Below are 26,655 nucleotides of genomic sequence, written 5' to 3'. Positions count from 1 at the left end.
ATTATGAATAACAGAATTGAGTTTCACATTTGTTGTAAATGTAATTATCTGAATTAATAACAAAAAGAAAAAGAATAAAGTTGTTAAACAGGCTACAACAACTAATAATAACTAGTGGTTGACCGATATATATATTGCCAAGGCCGATATATCAGCCGATATTTGTCATTTTTCAAATATCAGCATCTGCCAATAAATTTTTCTGTTTGGCCAATGTGTTCGAGGTGGGACTTTTATTTTGACGGTGCTGAGAGCCGCAGTGCCTGTGCACACAGCTCTCAGATTCTCCCTGTTGTTCGCTGTCGTCGTTAAGTTCTGTCTAATACAGATAGAAGTCTGTCTAATATTCAGATAGAACTGTTAAACAAAGGAATTAAAATGTATACACAAGTATTATAACGATTGCTTTAATTAGTAATAAATGCAAACAACACTTTCTCGTTTGCCATAGGCATTCAGCAAATATGCGTTTATATCACTTAAATCTTTGAATGACTAATGAACATAGTTGAATCCAGCTGTGAGATATTGTGAAGTGTGCATTTGTATCTTGCATGATCGTGTGTTCTCTGTGTGATGGTCGATCCGTGTGAATTGAATACAGACAGGAGGAGAGTTCAGCTTCACTGGAGATGCGCGATCGAAAAACTTTAAACTCGTTATTTTAAATTATGCTGCGCTTTATGCATTTGCCCACTGTCATATTCATGTCTGCTGTATGTAAAATGAGTGTTACCTTGGCTTTATTTGGAAAAATATAATTCCCAATGCACACAAACTTTCCAGAATACTGAATGCTCTGTTGGTTACAGTGTTTACTACCTTTTTAATTATATTTTTATTAAATATTTATTTATTTGTGAAAAATACTTTGTCGTGTAAAGTATAAGTATGTTTATTTTACACATTTAGTTTTAAATGTGTAACAGTTTCATTTAAAATAAATTCAATTATATCGGCTTAATATCGGCCACCCTGCTTTCCAAGATATCGGCATCGGCCTTCAAAAAACCAATATCGGTCGACCACTAATAATGAGCTCATTCTGGCTGTCATCTGGAGCACAACAGAGATACTGTATTAAATACACAAATTCCTTTCTGGGAGATTTTTATTAATCTTATTTTCTCAAAATGGTGTTCATGTGTGCTTTTGTGCTCTTGACTTACCTTTATTGCAGCTTTCTGTGTGCTCAGGAAAAATGAGCATGTCTTTTACAAACACAGGATTGCCAATGGGACGGAAGAGAGATGAGCCATTCCTGATGTGAGGCAGAGGTCTAAGACACAGAAAAAAGCATACAGCTGAGACAAAATAAACGACTCAGTATTTGTTAATTAAAGAGGGTGAGGAGGTGACATTTAAATTTTTGGGTGAATTATCACTTTAAGGTTACTCTCTCAAAAAAGAAAAAATAACTGTAAAAAGTTTCAGTACATATGAAACTGAACAAGCGTGCAAAACAGTTCATTCTGACAGCGGAAGTCAGCTATTTCCTGTGGTTGTGTGAAGAATGACAGAAGACTAAACCAAGTGCTGTAAACTGTACAACTACTTACCATCTATAATACTTCATATATCACAGGCATTCAGCAAACATGCATTTCATTTCATTCCAAAGTATGTAACTGCATGCTTGCATGATGTTATTGATCATATTGTGAGCAAATTTATCCATTCAGTTTTTTTGACTTTTTTAAACAAAACCTCGTAACTCGAATTTCCAGTGAAAAGACAGACCTCTCTGGTGAGAATTTTCCCTTATAATTTCACTATTATGTCATCTTTCTATTTACTTCTACCTTTATATTTAGAGTAGTGCTGTCAACCGATTAATCGCATCCAAAATAAGTGTTTCTTTACATAAAATGTGTGTATACTGTGTAATGTGTGTATATATAAATACAAATACATGCATGTATATATTTAAGAAAAATTTTATGTTTATATATTAAATATATTTATATAAAATATAAGAATATAAATATTTACATGCAAATATTTTCAAGATATACACTGTATGAGTGTGTATTTATACATACACAATAAATACACACACATTATGTAAACAAAAACTTTTATTTTGGATGCGATTAATCGTGGCACAAAAGCTTGGGCTCGATTATTTTGCACAATAATAAACAGCTTTACAGCTCGTAGCTCAGATATTCAGCTAAAAAAACATCTGTTTGGCTTTGACTATCGCGCTGAAATTGTGCATTTTAAACCATATTAGTTTAAACTTCTGATATACTGTTTTCTGAGTACACACACCCGCAGCACATGCACAGAAAGCATCGGTCACATGGCATGAGATTACTAAACTAAGTCTCTTTCATGTCTTATTGCGCTTAAACTCTCACTTCAAGTTTTCTAGGTTGGTAGACATAATCATACGTTCATGATATGTCACCTTTAATTCAAGGGGTGTATGAGTACCTGTCATTTGGTCTCCAGAAGACCGTCTCAAGGGGAATCACTTGTTGTCGTCCTTGTGTATCATCATAGATTTTCTTGGCAGCAGATGTTGTTTCAGTAACCACACAGTCCATGTCGCCCAGAATATGCCAAGAGATCACCTTCGCTGCATCATCATCCTCCACTTGTGCCAGATGACCGACCTACAAATCATCACACGCAAACATCACCACATGAAATAATATGTCTTTGAAAGAGTCCTCTGATTCTCATCATGTTTGGCTGAACGTCAGATCCCAGTTTGCTTTAAAAACCTAGAAGGCAAAACTCCAGATTTGTGTTGTTTGTTCCATGCAACTTTGGGGCATTTACAAATATTCACACATTTTCACATTTCGTAGTTTTGTAAATAAATTCAGCAGGATTATGCATCATGAATGTGAGACCAAACCTCCTTATTTTTGAGTTCAACAAGATAGATGCAGATAGATTTTTAGTATGTTTTAAATGGATAACAAATGTCAGATGCATTTAAGATAATTTTGATGTTTTATTCCTTGTTCATGTACATGATTTGTTAAATCATAATGTCATAAATCAAAATTATGGATTGAAATATGGATGAAAATATGGATGAAAAGCAAAAAAATCTGAAATATGAAGTCATAATTATGAGACAAAAAGTTTGTGTTATAAGATTAAAAAAAACAACAACAACGGTCAAAACTGACAAAAGGTCAAATTGACTTTTTATGCTAGATTTTATTTTTTGTTTTGCTGTTTTACCTAATACTTTTGACTTTTGCCATTATTTCAGCTTAGTCAATTATGACTGTCATAATTATGACTTTTTGTCATAATTTTTACTTGTCATAAGACTATTTCAATTTGTATTTAATTTTGTCATAATGACTTGGTCATAGTTTCAACTTGTCACAATAATTGAATGTTATAATTAAGATTTAATCTGACTTTCATAATGTAAATTGTGACTTTTTATGTAATAATGACTTAGTATATAATTTCAACTTGTGTCATAATTGACTCAGTATGACATGACATATGTCATATGACTTGTCATAATTTTGACTAACATGTTATTTTTTGTCATAATTTTGACTTTGCATGTCACATTATATGTAAATTATGACTTATAATTATTTGCAAGTCATTATTTCAACTTTTTGTCATAATTATGACATTTTATGTTAGTTTCAGTGTATGTCATGACAATTTTGACACTCGGTATGTCACTATTTCTAATTTTCCAAAGCATGATATTTGTACTTATGTGGCAGAAATTGATTTCCATAGACAACAGCCAGTTTAAACTCTCTGAATAAATGTGTCTGAGAGATCCCCAACTCACACATCTAACCAACTCTATAGGTCACACTGATATAGCACGCCACCATATGACTAACACGTTAACAGGCCAGCGTTGGGGTTTTAATAAGCGTGAGACTTTTCTTCAAGCACTGATCGGAGGACAGTGCATTTCCAAGACTCCTGTCACCCTGCTGACTCCTCTTGTGAAGGGATCAACTAACACAAACACTAATACACACAACAACCGAATGCACACCTTTCCCAGAACCTGTGGGCTGCCTTTGAAAGGGTCAGGAATGCCGCATTTCCGCAGAGGCTGATTCTCTATCTTGGTCAAAATGGCTTTCTTGTCTTTTATAACTCTCTCTATTATGGATACCTGGACAGATGCACAAACAAAGAGACGAACAAACATCAGTGATGACTGGAATTAAATGCATGCTTATACAATAAACACACAGCAATAAAACAGTTTGCATGTTAGTGTGCATGTACAGACTCACAGTGGTTTGTTCTGAGATGTCTAAACCGCATTTCATGAGCTCTGGTTTGAGCTCATTTAATTTGTGGGTTGCATCTCGCACCTGATCTGTAAAGACAAACAGATATATGAGTCGCACATGATCTGAATGAATAAATAAATTAACTAAACCAAAATATGCAGTGCATACATTCAAGTTCAGATGTTAGTTGATTATTGGTTTCAAAAATTTCCTGGTACATCAAAACGGTTCGGGAAAGGCGATCTTTCGTCTTACTGAGACTCGCAATGACTTTCTGATGTTCTGCATCTGAAAGAAATCAAAATATCAAAAATGGATTGCTGCATTACACTCCCTAAATAATAACATTATTGCAGTTTAACAAATTAAGTCACTTAGTATATAGTAAGAGTTTAAAGGAATAGTCACCTAAAAATTAAAATTAGTTTACTCACCCTCAGGCCTTAATGGATATACTTACAGTATGTATGCAATAATAATAATAATAACTCAACTACACAGATGCATATTACACATAAATACTGCTTTTTATTACGACATGGACATAAATGTATACTAAATAAGGTAAGAAAATGATTAAGTATAATTATATTACTGAATTTGATTGGTTACAGCAATAATCAATAATAATGCTTTTCTGTGACACTCATTAGTAATGTAAGTAATACTGGGCTGTGTGTCTGCTGACTGACCGTTACAGAATCTGAAAGGCAGGATATATGGAGCGATGGTAACACTATTCTGCCGAATCTCAGGCCTGAACTGGAGGATGTACTCGGCTCCATCCACACCAGGACTGTTCTCCAAAAGTGCCAAATCCTACCGGACACAAACAATAACAACCATTTAACATTTTAAGTTCTTCATTTTAATTGCAGTACATGAATGCAGTAGGTGAATCCATACAGAGGCCATGCATAAAAAGAAGGGGTTTTACATAATTATATTTATGCATTGATCTCCATGCATTTTTTAAAGATTTTTGTATGCATTTTTAACTCATTGACTGAAAGTGCATTGCTCTACTGTTTATCACATCTAACTATCATTCAATAGAATTTTTGGTACCTGTCCATTGTCATTTTTTTTTAAACTTGTGTTTTATCTGAAATCTGTGTGTATGTGCAACTGCTGTTTAGTTGTTTTGAAAACTCATCACAAAAATATCACAATAAAGAATGTGATAATGTGAAATGTTTTTAACAAATTCCCATATTTTATTCAGATTTCCTCAAGTTTCGATTAAAAATAGTTTTCTTAAATTGAAATACAGATAAAATAAAAATTACAAAACTTGTTTGTAGAAAAAAAAAAAAACGAAATAAAAATGAAAAGATATTTCTGTTGAGCTTTAATTTCTTTTTATTTCAGTTTTAGTAAACTTATGCGCTTTTGTCATTTCTATGTTTTCTTTTTTAACATATCTACTGTTTTTTTTATTAATTAGCTTAATTTTTTTTAAAGAAAACTAATAAAATTAACGAAAACGCATGTTAAAATTACTAAAATTATAATTAAGTTAAATTAAGTGAAAAATTTACATAAAAATCAAATCAAATTCTAAACATGAATAAATACTATAATAGTATATGAATAATCCTAAAATGTGACCCTGGACCTCAAAACCAGTCATAAGGGTCAATTTTTTCGAAATTGAGATTTATAAATCACCTGAACGCTGAATAAATAATCTTTCCATTGATGTGTGGTTTGTTGGGATATATAGGACAATATTTGTCTGAGATGCAACTATTTGAAAATCTGGAATCTGAGGGTGCAAAAAAATCTAAATATTGAGAAAATCACCTTTAAAGTTGTCCAAATGAAGTTCTTAGCAATGCATTTTACTAATTAAAAATTAAGTTTTGATATATGTACAGTAGGAAATTTACCAAATATCTTCATGGAACATGATCTTTACTTAATATCCTAATGATTTTTGGCATAAAAGTAAAATGGATCATTTTGACCCATACAATGTATTGTTGGATATTGCTACAAATATACCCCAGCGACTTCAGACTGGTCCAGGGTCACAAATAACACTGATAAAAACAAAAGAAAGCAAACAAACACTCACAGTAATGAGAGTCTCCCCGTTAGTGAGGTTGTATGACACACTTGTATCTCCATTCTCAAACAAAGGAAGCGCGTCTCCTGTGCCTTTAGCTGTAACAATTACTTCTCCATCTAAACCCTCACCAGCAGCGTTACTGTATTGGTCCTGCAAAGTAAGAAACAAACACTAACTCAAGCTTTCTGCATTTACTTGATCTAAATGTTATGATTTGAGAGTACAGAAATGACAATAAAAAGGGCACTGTGCAGAAATGGATTGCATGAATGCCCCAAATAAATCAGAAAATAGTAAACTAATTTAAAAATATAAATAAAATGAGCACTTATCTCTAGCAGAGACCGAAACTCACCATGATCTTCAGATTCAAGCCGTCCAGCAGAGTGCGATTGGCCCGAATGCTACCATTGGACACAACAGGAGTTGAAGGTGGAGCCTCAGGGGCTAATTTCACCGCTTTATTAGCAACAACATTTAGTGGAGTCTAAAACAGAAACACAAATACGTATCCTGAAGTAAGCAATAGGAAATAAAGCTGCACATACCTTAAATTGGACAAAATAAAGTGCATGTTCTCACCTGCTTGCTCCACAGATGTTTGGTTTTGTCCAAAGCCAACACAAACTGGACAACATACTGTCCTGCAAGCTCTGGAATCTGCTTATCCCTAAAAGACATGCAAACACAAGGGTCAAAAGCAAAAATTAATGTACACGAGTAATATTTCACACATATATAGCTGCTATTGTTTCCAAACAAACAGACACAAGATGATCGCTGACAAATGTGTTTGATTTTTCTATGGCTTTCAGTCATTTCCAGTAATGTAAAATAATTTAGAAACTCTCTGCTACAGTCAGGTTGTTCATGAAAGTGTCTTTAAATACTGGAAATGCAGGACATTTCTGAGAGATTCAGCACCAGTGGCAGCTTTTCAAATACTAACAATGCTTAAAAACATATTTGTATGAAGTAAAACATACAATACTTTGAAGTTCTTATTTCAGACTTATTTTGCTCTATTTTATTTATTACCTGAAGCAGAAGCAGTCGTCCTTTTCTGTGTCTTTGCGTTTACTACACTTCAGAGTCGTGGCCTAAGTTCAAACACAAAACATAGTCCAATTTACTCCATTTTTCTAAATATTGTTTAATACTATGCATTCTCAAAATTTTGTAATGCCTGAGCAAAAAATGCCTGTTACATTATGCAGTCTGTCACAAAGAGTCCTTCAAATGTTTTTTGGGGTACTTCAATCAAATATAATGTAGAATCTTTTAGATGCAATGCATAAAATGTGAGCTTTAAGTGAACTTAAAACAATCGTCACATAAACCCATTACAATAAATCTCATATTTACCTGTGCCCTTCAGCAAGTAAGAAATATACAAACATTGAATAGAGTTATCAACACTAAATTGTAAATTAAATATAGATGAAAAAGTTTTTTATTTCCTTGTGTTCTTTGATGAAGACGTCACAGCAGCTGGGTTATTTGGCTGCTATTACTTTAAGAGCTGCCGCTGCTGACATGCATGCTCGTAGTTTCATTCACACTTTGATATGAAATGATACAGGCTACAGCGCCCGCCGGCGCATGTGTGTTGCACATTGAAGAGCATGTGTTATAATGGCTGACAGGGCAGGAAAATTTGATTTTACCGACATATGACCTGACAACATCTACATCTGACCGCAGTTCACTGTTGTTCTACTGAAGCTGCCTCGTTACTTGACGTTCTGCATCTAAATAAACGCAATTCTTGTCAAGAAAAAAATAGAAAGAAGCAGCAGTTGTGAGCGGGGTGTCCACCCATAGCTTTGCGTTAACTGTTAAATATTTTTAACGTTGTTACACTGGAAAAAATTAATCGCCTGCGTTAATGCACTAATTTTGACAGCACTATTATATAATATATACTATATAAACAACAAAAACTTGAACACTTTTGCGTTTCCTGATACAGCCAAGGTGTGACCACGTTTAGAAAAGCTTAGAAGTGTTAAAGGGATAGTTCAACCAAAAAAAAAAAAAAATGTTGTCATCATTTCCTCACCCTCATGTCATTCCAAACCTGTTTAAGTTTCTTTCTTATGGTCGACATAAAAGAAGAAATTTTGAAGAATGCTGGTAATCAAACAGTTGCTGGTCCATAGTAGGGAAAGAAATACTACGGAAGTCAATGGGGACCATCAACTGTTTGATTACCAGCATTCTTCAAAATTTCTTCTTTTATGTTCAGCAGAAAAAAAACACTCATACAGGTTTGGAACGACATGAGGGTGAGGAAATGATGACAACATTTTTTTTTTTTTTTTGGTTGAACTATCCCTTTAAGCAAAACATGGATTGAATTGTGACTCAGAAATGAATCTTGACACATTCTGAGAGACTCGCCCTTGTGGTTTCCAGCAATGTGTCAAAATAAAGAGTGACTCACGGTAGAGGGTGGATAGGAGCCTGATTCCGTGCCCTTCCACAGCAGCATCGAGAGGTTTGCCGGGCAGATGTTTCTCACCGGCGTGCCTTCCTCAGAAATCACGATCACTGTAAACACTAAAGACACCAGGAAATATGATCTGCACACTAATCTATACTGAAATTACAATATAGTGTAGGCTTTGCCTATGACTACATGCATCCACACACACCTGGGAAAATGTCCCCTGCATGTAAGGCAGCAGCACTGTCATATTTAATAGAGAGTTCGACGGGTTTGTTGGGGTCAGGAATCAAGTTTAGTTTTACTACAGGTCCAGGAATCCTGTTCCTGCCAAAAGACCCTCGAAACTCCAACTGATGCACCCCTCTATAGAAGAAAGAGAAAGTGAGATAAAGAGACAGAAAGTGAAAGAGAGTTTGTCTGGATCATCAAGTAACCTAAATCGATTCAGTCCAGTAGGTGTTCATACTGAAACATTAGTAACGATCTCAAAATTATACTTACGTTTGCTTTATAAAATCAGTAAAGATGTCACAGAAAAAAAACCCGTGAAGCACGAGCTGAAGGTGGACGTTTGTACAATTATACTAAAAGACCTTTTACTTGATAAAGGTTTATCAGCAAAGTTTGATCGTGATGATCATTTGGAAATTCATGCGTCAAATATAGGGTTCAGTATGTACTTACTTTGGACCACTTATAGTTTCTAATACGAAGCACGCTTTTCCTTCTGAATCCACAGGCTGAGATGATATTGAAGACTTTATCTAAAAGAGAGAGAAAAAAAAAAAAGTATTAAAAATTTAATTACTTCAGTTGAATAGTAGGGTATTAGCTCTTAAGTAAATTTAAAATATTAAAAGTTTAGATTTACAGACCCTACTGGTAACTCAATTTTGTTTTTTAAATTGCATTTTTTGTTCCAAAGTGAAGTCATAATGCAGAAATGCAGATAAACACAGTCTATAGGTCTAGAACTGAGAAGGCGATGGATTTCACAATTTTAGGTTTCATGCATTCGTTTTTTTTTTTGATCGTTCATAATACAGTAGTCAACATTTGAAGAAGTGGATCAAAAAAGTTGTCCTAAGACAAGGTTTTGATCCACTTCAAATGTTGACTCGTGTAGATAAACCCTCTACTTGTCAACTTAATTTGATTAATCGAGAAGTGATACAATTTTGAATCTTTTAGTGACATTGCACTGGGTTGATCTCACTAATGTTGTCCAGTGCATGTTAAAAAAAGTACTTTTCAAGTATAGTCAAGTCTTTTTTTTGAGATTATAAAGCAAAAAAGGCCTTTAACACTAGCCTGCTTTATTCTTTTTCTTTTTATTATATGTGACCATGGATCACAAAACCAGTCTTAAGTGTCCATTTTTCGAAATTGATATTTATACATCATCTGAAAGCTGAATAAATATGGTTCGTTAGGATCAGACAATATTTGGCCAAGATACAACTTTTTGAAAATCTGGAATCTGAGGGTGCAACAAAAATCTAAATACTGAGAAAATCGCCTTTAAAGTTGTCCAAATGAAGTTCTTAGTAATGCATATTATAATGTCACATATAATAAAAAAAAATAAAAAACCTTGCTTCGTGTTCTGCGTTAAGCTAACAGAGACTTGTCATAGCACTTGCGTATCATTGCTCTATTGTTGATTGCTTCCATTGTCCTCATTTGTAAGTCGCTTTGGATAAAAGCGTCTGCTAAATATATCCACAGGCCTCTCTTCCCCCAAATGTACCTTCAACTGTGGCATCAGAGCCTTCATCACAATCTCAATCCGCTGGTCTGGTGAAGGATTTCCCCATTCGTCACACAGCTGCACGACCAGCGGAGCGTCCATGCCCTGGCCGTTCACGACCTGCACAGGCTAAAGAGAGGAGCTTTACACACACGGTTCTCTCCCATGAAATTCAGTGTTTGGGATGTGGAAATGTCACACACCATCTCCGGCTTCTCCAGCAGCTTTATCTGTACCGGAGGTCCCGCGGTGACTTCGATTCGCACAAATTCCTTCATGTCCTGATACTTAAAGCACAACTCCCTCGGTCCAGGAGTGCCTCCCACGAACCGGACCCTGCATACAGACACCAGTCCACTGCTGGCCTGCAAAACAGCATACAAATAAATGCACATGCTTAAATGAAAATAAAGACACATTTTTTACAAATACTACACGGTATGACCGTATATACACCTTGCAATTTATAATTAATAATAATATAATTTATAGTTTGTTTGTTTTTAACACCACACATTAAATCAGTTACATTTTTTTCCTAAATTTCTTGTTTTCAGGATTCCCTTCTGATGGTTAAATTACATTTTATTAAATCAAAAAACATGTCTAATTAATTGACATACAAAACTTACACATAGTGCTGTCAAACGATTAATCGCATCCAAAATAAAAGTTTTTGTTTACATAATATATGCATGTGTGCTGTGTATATTTATTATTTATATATAAATACAAACACATGCATGTATATATTTTGAAGATATTTACATGTATATATGAATATTCGTATAATTATATAAAAATATATTTAATATATAAACATATGTTTTTTAGATATATACATGCATGCATTTATATATACATAATAAATATACACAGCATACATACATATACTATGTGAACAAAAGTGTTTATTTTGGATGCAATTAATCATTTGACAGCACTACTTACACAAACAATTTGTAAAAATGTAACAATTAGCATTTTTTTTAGGGAATTTGCCATTTTTTTCCCAGATTTCTTTTATTTTCCCCAAATTCTGTTTTTTTGTGTTTTTTGTTTTTTCAAAATTCCCTGTCTTTGATTATAATTTGTCTGAATTTTGTTTTAATCATTTAATTTTAATAATTTAAATCATGTCTAATCAACTGAATTCATAAACAATAAAACAATTGGGAACACTTTACAATAACTTTACAATAAACCTAATTCTCAGGTCAGGTAAAGTAAATCAAGTCTGGCCTAAATTACAAGGGTTTCAAATTACTTACTTAGTCAGAAGACTCCTTTGTGGCAGGTTCTTACTCAAAGTCTTAAACCACTATAAATCAAGCCCTGGTATAAGCAGTTTTTGTAATCCATTAAATTTCTTTCAAACGGTTACATTTCTTTTTAAAATAAACAAAAATGTACGTAAGGAAAAATCCACAGCTATAATCCTTTATTCCACAATCCTTTCTCTCGCTTATGGTCAGTTACCAGCACTGACTTAAAGCTGTAAGCTGTACGTTAAAGCTGTAAATGATGTTTGCAGCGCAATATTTGACCGGAAGGGTAAAAATAATGGTTATTTTTGTCAGTCACGGACTCGTTAGATCTAGCATTCTGCCCGCTTTAAATCAGACACACAGAGATGAAATGGTGCAGTAAGACCACATCTATTTGTATGAATTATAACATTTATTTGAATTAATTATCGAGAGAAAGAGATGAAAGTTGATTTGAGATCTCCAAATGTTTGAGGGAACTTCAAACGTGGCTTTCTCCCATTAACAGACAGACAGATGACACAAATGCATGATTTGCTGGGTGCAGTTTGTGCTGAAGAAACAAAGTAGCCGAAGTAGAAAACCACGCATTTACACACAGAGAGAGAGAGAGAGAGAGAGAAAGAGAGACAGAGACAGAGAGAGACAGAGAGACAGAGAGAGAGAGAGAGAGAGAGAGAGACAGAGACAGAGAGACAGAGAGAGAGAGAGAGAGAGAGAGACAGAGACAGAGAGACAGAGAGAGAGATTTTTTTTTCACAGAAACTTGTTATCAGCTGCCCTGGGAACTTTATTAATAAAGTAGCCTAGAAACTAGATCGCTACATTATATTCCTCAGCGATGAGGAGATAAAATCACTGTTTTGAAGTAAATAAACAGCTTCATTGTCTGTAGAGAGATGCACAGACGCAGGTAATGCACACACAACTGTTATCTTTTTCTCTCTCTCTCGATCGATAATTGATTTAAATAAATGCTGTAATTCAAAATGGTAAAAAGGCAAATAATTACCAACCACTTAAGTATAAAATGCAATAATCACGGTTCCAATCAATGATGTCTTCAGTTGTGGGCTTCTTTTCTTCAGCTTTGATTCTTGTCTTCAGCTCTGGGCTTCCAGGCATCAGGTAAATGATGGGATCAGTGTCTGAAGCAACAATTCAGTCTGCAGTTTTTAATACTCCTGGTGTTTATCACAGAGGTAAGGTCATCCTCTTGGCATTCTTCTAGGCATGCTGCAATTCCCCCAACATTTCCAGAATACTCCCAGGTGCAAGCGTTGCCTCCTTAATGTCCTTGAACTGTAGTAAACTCGACCAAGATTGCAGAAGTCCTTTTAAGGTTCTTGTAGCAAAACCACAGTTCTTCGCGGCCTTGCACACACACACACAGAGAAAAGCACACACTTCTGTGTACTGATACAGTCCAATGGTCCTTCTCATGGGTAGCACACACATACATAACTAAGCGTTATTGTACACCTCTGCCCATACATTAGAAGGCATTTCTTGGAAACACAGGAGTGGCTTAGGGACAGCTCTGTGAATGTCCTAGTGTGGCCCAGCCAGAGCCCGGATTTTTGGAGAGAACTGAAAATGGCTGTCCACTGACGGTCCCCATCCAATCTGACTGATCTTGAGAGGATTTGCAAAAAACAATGGCAGAAAATCCCCCAATCCAGGTGTGCAAAGCTTGCTGCGTCATACCCCAAAAGACTCGAGGTTGTAATTGCTGCCCAAGGTGCTTCAACCAAGCACTGAGTTAAGGGTCTGAATACTTATGAAATATCGCATTTTCATGTTTTTTTCAACTGCTGGATTAAACCGTGTCGGCATCACAATTCAAGGCTTATTCCTCACAGCGCGTCTTCTTTCAAAAACGAAAAGTAGCATAGATGAAGATGAGAGTTTGCGCGTCTCAAGCTTCGCGTGGATGATTATCTTATAGCGCGCGCATGATCACATTATAGCTGAGCTCAGACGGGAAAGACTGTACCTCGCATTGGTTTCATACGGATTATTTTATCAGAGAATATTTGTAAAAGAGTTTATGTGAACTGTAATTTAACTTATTAAATATTAATCTGTACCTCACATTAAGCTATCAAAAGGCTTCAGAAGACTTGGAATATGGTGCTTTATAATGCCTTTTTGCATTTTGTGGGTCTTAAAAGCAACAGAATAGTATACACACAATATGGGATTTGGATCTGCCCTGTCTGACTGATACCTGATCCGGAAGAGAATGGCAATATAGAGGGCATCCCTATTAAAAACTGCTCATTTGTTTGTGTCTGTGGTTGTGTATACAGTACCTGCCATTCAACGGCCAGAGCTGATTTATCCAGATCATTAGCAGACACACTCAAAGTCTTCACTATATCAGCGTTCAGACAGTCCGTTTTATTCCCGTACTGATCAACAACTTCTACATCTGAGAGAGAAACAAGTTTTAAAATGAATGTTTTTAACAAACACAAAACTGGTGAGCGATCTACAAATGGAGCGTCTGTGAAGCGACACAACTAGTTTCAACAGAAAGGACACAATGAAATTACATCACGACTCGCTGATTTGAAGTCAAACCCAATTATGATGTACCTAAAGATAGTACTTACAAATGTTTCCAGACAGAATTTCTCCCATTTTCACCGTCGACTCGCTGAGGTTGACCCGCAAACGCTCAGGCTCATCAGGACGAGGCCTTCAGAGACACACACATGCAGAGATAAGCTTTTGTTTACGTATATAATGAAAGACAGACGGACATGTGATCTGTGTGTAACTTACACAATGATGAAGGAAAAGTTGACCGTGTGCTGGTCGTGGAAAGACACGTGGTAGAAATGGTCTCTTTGTGCTTTAGACGGGACACATAAAGGAGGCAGTTTTCCCTGAGAAAGCTCTTCTGCGTTTATATCTGCTGTCCAATTCACCTACAAGTGACACACAAATACATGTACATCTACGAACAGGGCCAATGGCCAGTGATGTGATAAAATTGACCGGCCGTGAAACTGTTTTTACAAAAACAGGCAGTCATTACTATCACAATGACTAAACATATATCCTTTACTTTCAAGAAAAAACAACAAACTGATTTATGGATTTATTTATTTTTGTCCCTAAAAAACTTGTCCTTTGCATGTTTTCGGCCAACGGAGCCGGCCATCGTGTTACGCCTGTTTCACACATACTCAGTTTGCAGTGCGTATTTTCTTCCGCACCCATGTTAACGGATTAGAGCAGGGCTATTCAATTAGCTTCATCAAACTGAAAATTTGAAGGGGGCCAAGGGGGTGGGGACCATCCCGATCTCTCTCTGGAGGGACCTAGAAAATTTTAAATTAAATTGAAATCTATAAAAGGTTAACATTAGTGCTGTCTGTCAATCGATTCAATTTTTTTTTTCTGTAATTAATCGCATATTTAGAAACAACAAAGATAATATATTTTAAATACATTTTTAATGGCACCTTTTTACTAAGTAGCCTATTATTAATGAAGTATTAATACCAATACTGCTACTGGTGTCTATTAAATGCATTTTCCCTCAGTTCTACCTATTAATTATAGCCATTCAGCATCACAGTATAATAATTGAAAGCCATTATTTTTAACATTTAATAGGCTCTGAAATATTAAGTGATTTTAAAACAATTTTTACATAAACTATAAATTGTATATGCATAAACTATACAGATTAATCTTTATTCAGCTACAAAAGGTAATCAGCGACTAGAGCAGTCGAGTGATTTGTCTTTTGTTCTTTGATTTCCATCAATGACAGACTTCAGCAGGTTTCACTTTAAGAAGCGCTGTCTCTTTAAAACCTGATGCACATGTTTACTTTACGGTTATTTAAGACTTTATAACTCCTTTAAGACTACGTTTACAAGGTAACTCGCCCAAACCGTGTATTTTGACATAATTGTGTGTGTTTTCGTCCGTTGAAGCGTAACTGGTGCGCCGTCTGAAGCGGCTCGGTTTGTGTGTACAGACAGGTATGTCACCACATTCTCGGGTTATGAAGAATAAAGAAGGGAAAAGTTAATCTTCCAAAATGAAGCAGTAATATCTTCTCAGGTAAACGTTATTAGAACCGTGTCTAGGGACAAGCGGGCCATCACACTGCTCTGACCTTATCAGCCCGTTTGTAGCTATTATTTGATTCGCTCTTGTCGCTTATGACAGAACAGCATCACGATGATCGTGTCTTCGGAAAAGATTTTATTTTCTCATCAATCAAACTTTATTTATAAAGCACTTTAAAAACACCTAAGTGGACCAAAATGCTGAAAATAAAACTCATACAACATAAAATACAATAAAATAAAAAAAAACAACATCAGGTGTCAAAGGCCAAGGAAAAAATATGTGTTTTAAATAAAGACAATGAAGAGGCCTGCCTAATGGGCAGAGGCAAATCATTCCATAATTTAGGAGCTGCCAGAGCAAAGGCACGGTCCCCTCTAAGCTTACGCTTTGTTTTTGGCACATTCAGGAACAGCTGATCAGCTGACCTGAGAGAACAGGTAGGCATGTAAGGGTGTAGCAGCTCAGAAATGCAAGGTGGGGCAAGCCCATTTAGGGATTTAAAAACAAATAGAAGAATTTTAAATTGAATCCTAAAATGTACGGGCAGCCAGTGAAACAAAGCTTAAATGGGGGCAATATGCTCATATTTACGTGTTTCAGTTAAAAGACGCGCTGCAGCATTTTGGACCATCTGCAAATGAGCAACAGAGGACCCACTAACCCCCACATATAATGCATTACAGTAATCCAGCCGAGTGGTTACAAAGGCATGGATCACGGTCTCAAAAAGTTGCCTTGGAAGATACGGCTTTATCTTGGCCAGCTGCCTCAGCTGGAAAAAACTTTGTCAGAAACAGCTGTTGTTCTCACTACATTGCATTGTTATATTTCGTAAAAGTTTTACCTGCCAACTGGCGACTGACACTGCTACACCAACGCAGATTTTTACTCGCATCTGGCGCTTGCCGAGTGTTGATTTTAGGCCCGGTCTCCAAATATTATTTTTATACTGTGCACAATATACACAATGCATGACACATAATATAACATGCATAACACAATCATAATTAGCTAACTCCTTTAATAATCATTAGTATGTGATGAATTAAATATTAATTTAGGCATTAGTACATGATTATTCATGTGCCCTTATTGTAAAGTGTTACCATTATTATTATTCATAATATAGCCTAAATATAATCAATATTAAGAGACAATCTTGGAATCCTGGAAAAATGCTACCAAATTTTGTTGTTGTTGTTGGTAACAATTAATGATTTATAGCATTTATAAATGTAAATATATGATTACATACAAATATATTACTGACTATGGTTATCATATGTTTGGTCATAATATAACATAAATACAAATAAAAAACATAATAAGCATAAGACAACCATTACTAGTAGTATTTTTTATACTAGTAGAGCTGAAGTCCAATTAAAGACATACTTAGTATATTTGATTGTGCTAAAGTGGAACTATTGCATTTAAAGGGCGATATTATTCAAAGATCATACAATCCTCATCAAAAGTGACATTAAAACATATTTTAGGCTTATTAATAAGAAATATGCATTGTGCACAAGTAATCCTCCAAATAAAGTTTCATTAAAATTTTTATATCACTAGGTCTCGAGTTATCTGTCAGTAAATATTTTAATGGATTTCAACTATACTTAGTATGAAATAAATGTATTTTAAATATTTACTAGGGAAGGTTGTCAACATTGTTCAATCCCCTCATTTTGTTGTGAACCATTTTTTGGGGCTGAGTATGATAGTATGTCAGTGCAAACAGATTTAGGCACTAAAAGTAAACCTGAGCGACACACTATGGTAAAGAAAACAAACCACACCTTAATCTTGCTGGCGAGTTCTGGCTGAAGGGAAACCAGTCTATTGCCCTCATCATACAGTTTGAAGCGCAGGTTTCCTAGCATGTCTCCTGCCGTCCAATCAATGCGCTCGGCGTTCTGCAGCACCATGACATCCTCAGAGCCCTCTTCCTGTCTGTAGACCTCCAAACGGGATATTCGTGAGCTGGGCAAGACGCGGAGCTTGCGTTCCACGCACGCCACGGTCCTGTGGTTCTACATAAACACAAAAAAACTCACAATCACGAGGATATCAAGTTGAAACAGCTAATACTGTTTACTATTATGAAAGAATAATTAACAGTTAAATTCTGAGTTGGAGGCATGTAAGGTCATTATAAATTTATGAGGTCAAAAATTTAACAAATGAAACATATGCACCATTCATTTGTAAAATAGATGCACTGAATTTTACTGTGGTTTTATACAAACAGCCCCTGATGCTGATTATCTACAGGTACATCTCAAAAAATTAGAATATCATGAAAAAGGTAAAAAAAAAAAAATTGTGTCACTCATTTCAGAAAGTGAAACCCATATATTATATAGATTCATTACATAGAGTGAAATATTTCAAGCCTTTATTTCTTGAAATGTTGATGATTATGTCTTACAGATAATGAAAACCCCAAATTCAGTGTCTCAGAAAATTAGAATATTACATAAGATCAATAAATAAGATCAGAAAATGCCAGGCTTCTGAAAATTATGTTCATTTCTATGCACTCAATACTTGGTTGGGCCTCCTTTTGCATGAATTACTGCATCAATGCGGCGTGGTATGGAGGCAATCAGCCTGTGGCACCGCTCAGGTGTAATGGAAGCCCAGGTTTCTTTGACAGTGGCCTTCAGCTCATCTGCATTGCTGGGTCTGGTGTCTCTCATCTTCCTCTTGACAATAGTTCAGATCAGGTGAGTTTGCTGGCCAATCAAGCACAGTGGTCACCATGGTCATTGAACCAGCTTTTGGTACCTTTGGCAGTGTGGGCAGGTGCCAAGTCCTGCTGGAAAATGAAATCAGCATCTCCATAAAGCTTGTCAGCAGAAGGAAGCATGAAGTGCTCTAAAATTTCCTGGTAGATGGCTGCGTTGACTGTGGACTTCAGAAAACACAGTTGACCAACACCAGCAGATGACATGGCAGCCCAAATCATCCCTGACTGTGGAAACTTCACACTGGACTTCAAGCAACATGGATTCTGTGCCTCTCCACTCTTCCTCCAGACTCTGGGACCTTCATTTCCAAATGAAATGCAAAATTTACTTTTTACAAAGAGGACTTTGGACCACAAAGCAACAGTCCAGTTCTTTTTCTCCTTAGTCCAGGTAAGACGCTTCTGACGTTGTCTCTGGTTCAGAAGTGGCCTGGTAGCCCTTTTCCTGAAGACATCTGAGCGTGGTGACTCTTGATGCACCGACTCCAGCTTCAGTCCACTCCTTGTGAAGCTCTCACAAGTGTTTAAATCAGCTTTGCTTGACAGTATTCTCAAGCTTGCGGTCATCCCTGTTGTGCACCTTTTCCTACCCAAAACTTTGCATTTAATATGCTTTGATACAGCACTCTGTGAACAGCCACAGCTTTCAGTAATGACCCTCTGTGACTTACCCTCTTTGTGGAGGGTGTCAATGATTGTCTTCTGGATCATTGCCAAGTCAGCAGTCTTCCCCATTATTGTGGTTTCAAAGAACAAGAGATACCCGGAATTTATACTGTAGGGATGGTCATTTATTGAAACTCAAATGTAAATATTCTAATATTTTGAGATACTGGATTTTTGACTTTCATGAGCTGTAAGCTCTAATCATCAAAATTAAAAAAAAAAAAAAACTTGAAATGTTTTACTTTACATGCAATGAATCTAAGATATATGAAAGTTTCACTTTTTGAAATAAGTTTCAAGAAAAAAATTGAACTTTTTCATGATATTCAATTTTTTTTTAGATGTACCTGTAGAATTAATACACATACTTTGATAGCAAAGCAGACAAAAAACAATTACAAGCATTAATTGAGCACTTATTCTGAACACCAGAATTCTTAAAAAATGTGAAAAACTAAATTTAACAAAATAGTTTATCACTACAAATCAAACTCTGAAATTTTAATTTAAAGTTGAAAAGACAGATCATTTATCAATACTTTTGACAGTTATACACACATAAAAAAATTTTTATTTTTTTTTTTTATTGAAAAAAGGTCTAGTATTATTTGCTTCTAATATCTGCCAAATCGAACAATACTGATAAAACACTGATGGCAAACGCTTAAAGTCACAAATATAATGTGCATGCCTATTAAATATGCTTTTTTTGTATCTGGATTAAATGCACACAAAGCAACATGCTTCTGAGTATTAAAAGCAAAAGATGTATTTCCATAATAATTAGGGATGCACAATATTATCATAATGATTTTGGCCGATAATGGCTTAAAATGTAAACATCGGTATCGGTCCAGTTTTTACAATTATGCCGATATGTCTTGCCGATACGACGAATAACTGACATGTGCTTAAGGTGTGATAGTGATGAGATCAAGTCAGCATTGTGGTTATTGTTGAAGCAAATTTTTATATTTATTATAAAATGAAAGTAAAATACACAAATAACACTAAGATTGTATTTCTGATTAAATAAAGCAGTAACTGATGTAAAATCAAGAGAATGTTTTGATTTAAAGGTCAGAAGATATAGCTTTCATGATTAAAAAAATCACAAACATGACACTTGTAAATTAAATTATGTTATATATACAGATTTATTTATTAATGTGTTTTCAAACAGATTACGAGCTCTGAAATTAACTTTTTAAAGAATGTTTACAACTCTTTTTCTTTAGACCAAGTTAAATGTTAAATCTTTAAAGGGATCCCTGGGTATTAAGACTTGTATGGTTTAATTTAACGTAAATTATGTCTCACTGAAATATGTAGTAGAAAACCCATCAAAGATTTATGTTATTTAAAAAGTTATTTTTGCGTTCCTTATCTCACTCGTTTGTAAGCTCTTTCAGTGGCTGTTGTCTACTAAAAGACTCAAAGGGCTAAAGTGTAGAGAAAAAAAAGAATCGGGTTTTTAGGAATAGGGTCTTTATTCGTCCGCAGGCATCTTCCCATTCTTTTCTCCTCTTATCGCTAGGAAAGCAGTGAAGTCTCACATTGATTCTATTGTTGCCCTTCGACTTAAAATTACAACCAAAAACCACACAATGTGGTATCGCATCAGTATTTTATTTTCTGAGTTGTGTTGCGGTAAAAAGCCAAAGACTATAGAATTAAGCGCCAGTAGCTCACCGAGTGCAACCATTTGATGTCATCGACGCAGAATGTGCTGTGCACATAAAATAATGGCGCCCCCCCATAGTCCAAAAACGATGTAGATGTTTTTTTAAATAACACACATTTTCATGGGTTTTCTACTACATATTTTAATAAGACACATCATTTATGTTATATTAAGCTATACATGTCTTAATACCCGGGGAACCCATTAAATAAAATGTTAAGATTACCACTGCATCTGTCTGAAAAACAGTCATTGATTTATAGTCGATTTATAATTATTTTCAAAGCTTTCAATGTACTCTCATTATAAAATAACTTCATTATTGGTTATTTAATTCTAACCAGTTAAAATAAAAAATAATTTGTTTAGAATCTCTGCACAGGAGAGACTTGTTGTTATCTTCAAACAAAAGGAAATATACCGTTATCTGCAAAGATGAGTTGAAAAATATCGGTAAATCGGATATCGGCAAAACTCCAATATTGTGCATCCCTAATAATAATAATATATTGGTTATAAATAAGCAGGTTAAACACAGCAAATGATGCATCTTACAGGAATGTTGAACTTAGCAGTAAGGATCTGCTCAGCGTTTACAGTCTTCAGCAGAAGTGGTCTTGTCAGGAGGAGTCCAGAACCGGTGTTACTGCAGTCCACAACATCCACAGGCAGATCAGGGGCTCCCAGCAACTACAAACACACAATTACCAATCAGAAGATCAACTGTAGGTCTGTGCCATTCAATGGAAGGTCTTTCATAAAATTAAGTTGACAAGAGTTTAAATTAAATGAAACATGCAATAGGTGAAACATACAACAGTCATCCAAAAAAATTTCATTATATTAAAAAAAAAAGTGTTCTTTTAGGCAGTTTTTATATCAACTTTTTAAATGATATAATTGTTTATACTCCACATCATTGTAGAAATATAAACATTTAATCAATGGCTGTAATTAAATTTGGTTTTCATGACAGATTTATTCAAACATTAAATAATGAAGACAACATGTTAAGAAAAAAATGTAATGAATATGTAATGTAGTGAATATATTTATCAACATGCTCCTCTCTAGAGTTCTTTTTTATAGCTGACTATTGAGTTTATGGACATTGGCTTTCCTGAGGTAAATGTAATGTTACGTGACATTGCTTACAATGTCTTTTGTATTGTTTGACATCTTTCCACTGATTGAGCGATTACATGAGACATTTCACAAGCTATGTTTCTTTCTACAGCTTCTGATGCCCTTTCAGCATTTATTTGCTTCTGTAACTAGTATTAAAAAGGAGGGAGATGATCGGTTCACATGCCGTTTGAACTGATGTGGATCCACCCATCTGTCACTTGACATTAAAGAGGGTCAAAACCACATTTATTCTTTGCATTCCATGATAAAACTGACAGAAAGCTGGGACTTTGTTTTTACTATTAAAAGTAACAAAGCATGTTGCGATGAGTGGATGGCAGGTGCTACAAATAATGTTTAGTGAAGTTCACGCAACAGAAAACAGCACAGACTAAAAGACTGATGTTCAGATTTAATATCGGATGAAGATGAATATCGGTATCGATTAAAAATGAGAAATTGACTGTTAATCCAGCATTAGCATCCACACAGCTGACATGTTTACCTATTGTAGTTTATTCATTTTGTGTGCACGAGATAGACACTGATACAGTCAAAAAGCCATCAGAGAAACATTAAGTAAATGTAACCGTTTCAGTCAGTGATTTTGCCCGATTTTGAAGAAGAAAAAAAAAACATTTGCTACATGTACTGCATTAGAGTAAACGAGACTTGTTATAGCACTTGCATTTTATTGCTTTTGTTGGTTTTGATTGCTTCTATTGTCCTCATTTGTAAGTTGCTTTGGATAAAAGTGTCCGCTAAAAGACTAAACACAAATAGGCTGCAAATAGGCACAGACCACCAGAAATGTTTAAGGGAACCGCAACAAGTGACATAGGTTTTTTATTAAGTTTTAGTTTTATTTAATTTGAGTTATTTTAGTACTTCAACAAACTAAATGGAAATTAAACAATATATATATTGAATTTATAGATGTACACTGAACAAAATTATAAACGCAACACTTTTGTTTTTGCCCCCATTTTTCATGAGCTGAACTCAAAATCTAAGACTTTTTCTATGTACACAAAAGGCCCATTTCTCTCAAATATTGTTCACAAATCTGTCTAAATCTGTGTTAGTGAGCACTTCTTTGCTGAGGTAATCCATCCACCTCACAGGTGTGGCATATCAAGATGCTGATTAGACAGCATGATTATTGCACAGGTGTGCCTTAGGCTGGCCACAATAAAAGGCCACTCTAAAATGTGCAGTTTTACTGTATTGGGGGGGGGGTCCCAAAACCAGTCAGTATCTGGTGTGACCACCATTTGCCTCACGCAGTGCAACACATCTCCTTTGCATAGAGTTGATCAGGTTGTCCACTCCTCTTTAATGGCTGTGCGAAGTTGCTGGATATTGGCAGGAACTGGAACACGCTGTCTTATACGCCAATCCAGAGCATCCCAAACATGCTCAATGGGTGACATGTCTGGTGAATTGTATACAGATCCTTGCAACATGGGGCCGTGCATTATCATGCTGTAACATGAGGTGACAGTCATGGATGAATGGCACAACAATGGGCCTCAGGATCTCATCACGGTATCTCTGTGCATTCAAAATGCCATCAATAAAATGCACCCGTGTTCGTTGTCCATAACATACGCCTGCCCATACCATAACCCTACCGCCACCATGGGCCACTCGATCCACAACGTTGACATCAGCAAACCGCTCACCCACACGACGCCATACACGCTGTCTGCCATCTGCCCTGTACAGTGAAAACCGGGATTCATCCATGAAGAGAACACCTCTCCAAAGTGCCAGACGCCATCGACTGTAAGCATTTGCCCACTCAAGCTGGTTACGGCGACGAAATGCAGTCAGGTCGAGACCCCGATGAGGACGACGAGCATGCAGATGAGCTTCCCTGAGACGGTTTCTGACAGTTTGTGCAGAAATTCTTTGGTTATGCAAACCGATTGTTGCAGCAGCTGTCCGGGTGGTCTCAGACGATCTTGGAGGTGAAGATGCTGGATGTGGAGGTCCTGGGCTGGTGTGGTTACACGTGGTTTGCGGTTGTGAGGTCGGTTGGATGTACTGCCAAATTCTCTGAAACGCCTTTGGAGATGGCTTATGGCAGAGAAATGAACATTCAATTCATGGGGCAACAGCTCTGGTGGACATTCCTGCAGTCAGCATGCCATTGGCACGGTCCCTCAAAACTTGCGACATCTGTGGTATTGTGCTGTGTGATAAACCTGCACATTTTAGAGTGGCCTTTTATTGTGGCCAGCCTAAGGCACACCTGTGCAATAATCATGCTGTCTAATCAGCATCTTGATATGCCACACCGGTGAGGTTTAGATTTAGACAGATTTGTGCACAATATTTGAGAGAAATAGGCCTTTTGTGTACATAGAAAAAGTCTTAGATCTTTGAGTTCAGCTCATGAAAAATGGGGGCAAAAACAAAAGTGTTGCATTTATAATTTTGTTCAGTGTATATAGATGTAAGTGTGTGTACATGCACATATGTAGTTGTTTTTTTGTGTTTGGCTTAGTGTTATATTCGAATCATTATTATACCTTTTGTTCTTTAATATTTTGAATTGCTTTATTTTTTGTTTTCATTTAAATAATTTCTTTATTTTCTTAAATGTGTATATATAGTATTTATAAAGTTTTAGCTTTTAGTTTTGGATCAGTTTTTAGTTGTTTTAATACTACAATTGATTGCTTCTGTTGTCCTCGTTTGTAAGTCGCTTTGGATAAAAGCGTCTGCCAAATGACTAAATGAAAATGTAAACAAAAACTTTTATTTTGGATGTGATTAATCGCGATTAATCGTTTGACAGCACTAATTTATTTTGATTTTACATTCAGTTAAATTAATAGCTTTTCAAGCAGTCGCAATCCACCATTTGAGAAACCCTGAATTAATCTTTAAACGTTTAATTATCTATATATAAAATCAATAGCCCCCGGTTTCACAGACAAGGCTTAAGCCTAGTCCTAGACTAAAATGTAAGTCTCAGCTGTTTCAACTGAAATAAACTTGCACTGACTGATCTTAAAATATATCAGTGCCTTTGTTTTGTCTCAAAAGATGCACACCAGTAATGTTTTTTTCTAAACATGTTTATAAAAATTACTTAAATGTCCTAATTGAACTATGGCCTAATCCTGGCTTAGTCTAAGCCCTGTCTATGAAACCGGGCCTAGAAGTCTACAGCATGTCCCAAATTAGGCAGGCTAAAATGCATGCTAAGTAAATGTGTGTGCATTCACCAAATAAATTAAACGGCTAAGCCACTAAAAGTCAGTAAATACGTGGTGTGTGTTTGTCGAGGAGTGCTACCTGGCAGCGGACGCTGAGTTTAGGCTGAGTGGTGATATTCTGGTGCTCATCGTGAACCTCAACTCTGAAGTTTACTGGAGTTCGATTCTCAACAGAGAGCATAGCATCTTCTGGAAACACCACAAGAGTGTGCGGAGGGCCTGGAAGATAAATGTCCCCTGGTTTTTAACATACTGCTTTATATTTCCTCTCTCTGTTGCAGTTTCTGTGTTGTTTGTCATACCAGGTTGCAGAACAATTTGAAGAGACTGGCTGTCCTGCTTCAGTCCTGGGATGTGCACCTTCACTGTGTACATCTGTTAAAAATATCACACACATCCGAGTTCTGTGCTAATAGCATCATTGCAAATATTAAAAACTTTTTAGCAAGAATGTTCTCATAATACAGTATATGTTGGTTACACAATCACATACACAATCAAATACATTCTTGAGCACAGATTTCAGAAATTAATTGATTAACCCTTTCTCTCTTGATTAACATGCATAGATACCTTCTTGTTGATTATTTGTGATTAGTTTATGCTCTGATTAATTAAAACATATCAGTTATTACCGTTTAACTCAACATTTGAGAATCATATCCAACTGTGATTATTGTGAAACTATGCAACACACTGCCAACCTTGTTTTGATGACTGATCTTTCCCATGGCCCTCACATTTCTGATGACACAAGTGGTCCCAAATGCGATTCCCTCATAACTTAGCTGTATTGAACTAATGAGAGATTTGCATCAGAAAAACATGCGAAAATTATACTTCCAAGATACATTAATTTGCATATGAGTACATTATTCAATATGATTTAAATGTGGCATTATTTTCTGCAAGTAAAATGGTTACGAACAAAACCACAACAGAATTAATCGTTGCATATCTCCAAAAAAATGCAGTAGCAGCATTTCTGTTTATTAAAGAATTGGTTGAGTGAATAATTCAATGACTCGCATATAAGTCACTTATCTTCACCTTTTCAGGTACCCTACAGAAGGTGTCACTGAAAAAGCTCTTCATAAGCTCTTAAATCAATTCAATATTAATTAAGTTACATTTTTAAGGGTTTCTGCAGGTTTTATGAAGAAACATTTAGAGCTTTTAAGGAAGTAATGAAAATGTAAAAAAAACTAATTAAATGAACAATTCAACTTGGTCTCTAAATGGAAATGTCTAAATGGAAATGTACTTCCTCTGCAGTATTTTGGTCTTGTTTTCTAGTGCA

General features: G+C 35.6%; 1 protein-coding gene across 1 annotated transcript in view; it reads right to left on the bottom strand.

Annotated features, from left to right (window-relative positions):
* smchd1 (structural maintenance of chromosomes flexible hinge domain containing 1) overlaps positions 1–26,655 on the bottom strand; it is a 47,598-nt gene that overhangs the window by 5,082 nt on the left and 15,861 nt on the right. The window contains exons 22-44 of the mRNA XM_079433943.1: positions 26,060–26,153; positions 25,658–25,730; positions 25,435–25,574; positions 21,553–21,687; positions 17,695–17,928; positions 14,585–14,730; positions 14,413–14,498; positions 14,110–14,228; positions 10,730–10,891; positions 10,527–10,655; positions 9,461–9,540; positions 8,982–9,139; positions 8,771–8,886; positions 7,363–7,424; positions 6,907–6,994; positions 6,680–6,811; positions 6,331–6,474; positions 4,943–5,069; positions 4,419–4,538; positions 4,251–4,336; positions 4,004–4,126; positions 2,440–2,621; positions 1,170–1,279 (exon numbers count right to left, since the gene is read on the bottom strand). Of these exons, the coding sequence (XP_079290069.1) occupies positions 1,170–1,279; positions 2,440–2,621; positions 4,004–4,126; positions 4,251–4,336; positions 4,419–4,538; positions 4,943–5,069; positions 6,331–6,474; positions 6,680–6,811; positions 6,907–6,994; positions 7,363–7,424; positions 8,771–8,886; positions 8,982–9,139; positions 9,461–9,540; positions 10,527–10,655; positions 10,730–10,891; positions 14,110–14,228; positions 14,413–14,498; positions 14,585–14,730; positions 17,695–17,928; positions 21,553–21,687; positions 25,435–25,574; positions 25,658–25,730; positions 26,060–26,153 (2,846 nt within the window). The remainder of the gene's footprint in view (positions 1–1,169; positions 1,280–2,439; positions 2,622–4,003; positions 4,127–4,250; positions 4,337–4,418; positions 4,539–4,942; positions 5,070–6,330; positions 6,475–6,679; positions 6,812–6,906; positions 6,995–7,362; positions 7,425–8,770; positions 8,887–8,981; positions 9,140–9,460; positions 9,541–10,526; positions 10,656–10,729; positions 10,892–14,109; positions 14,229–14,412; positions 14,499–14,584; positions 14,731–17,694; positions 17,929–21,552; positions 21,688–25,434; positions 25,575–25,657; positions 25,731–26,059; positions 26,154–26,655) is intronic.

The sequence above is a fragment of the Barbus barbus genome (assembly GCF_936440315.1).
Source record: "Barbus barbus genome assembly, chromosome: 2".
NCBI lineage: Eukaryota > Metazoa > Chordata > Actinopteri > Cypriniformes > Cyprinidae > Barbus > Barbus barbus.
Note: the sequence above shows the minus strand (reverse complement) of the source record. Positions and strands in the feature narration are given on the sequence as shown.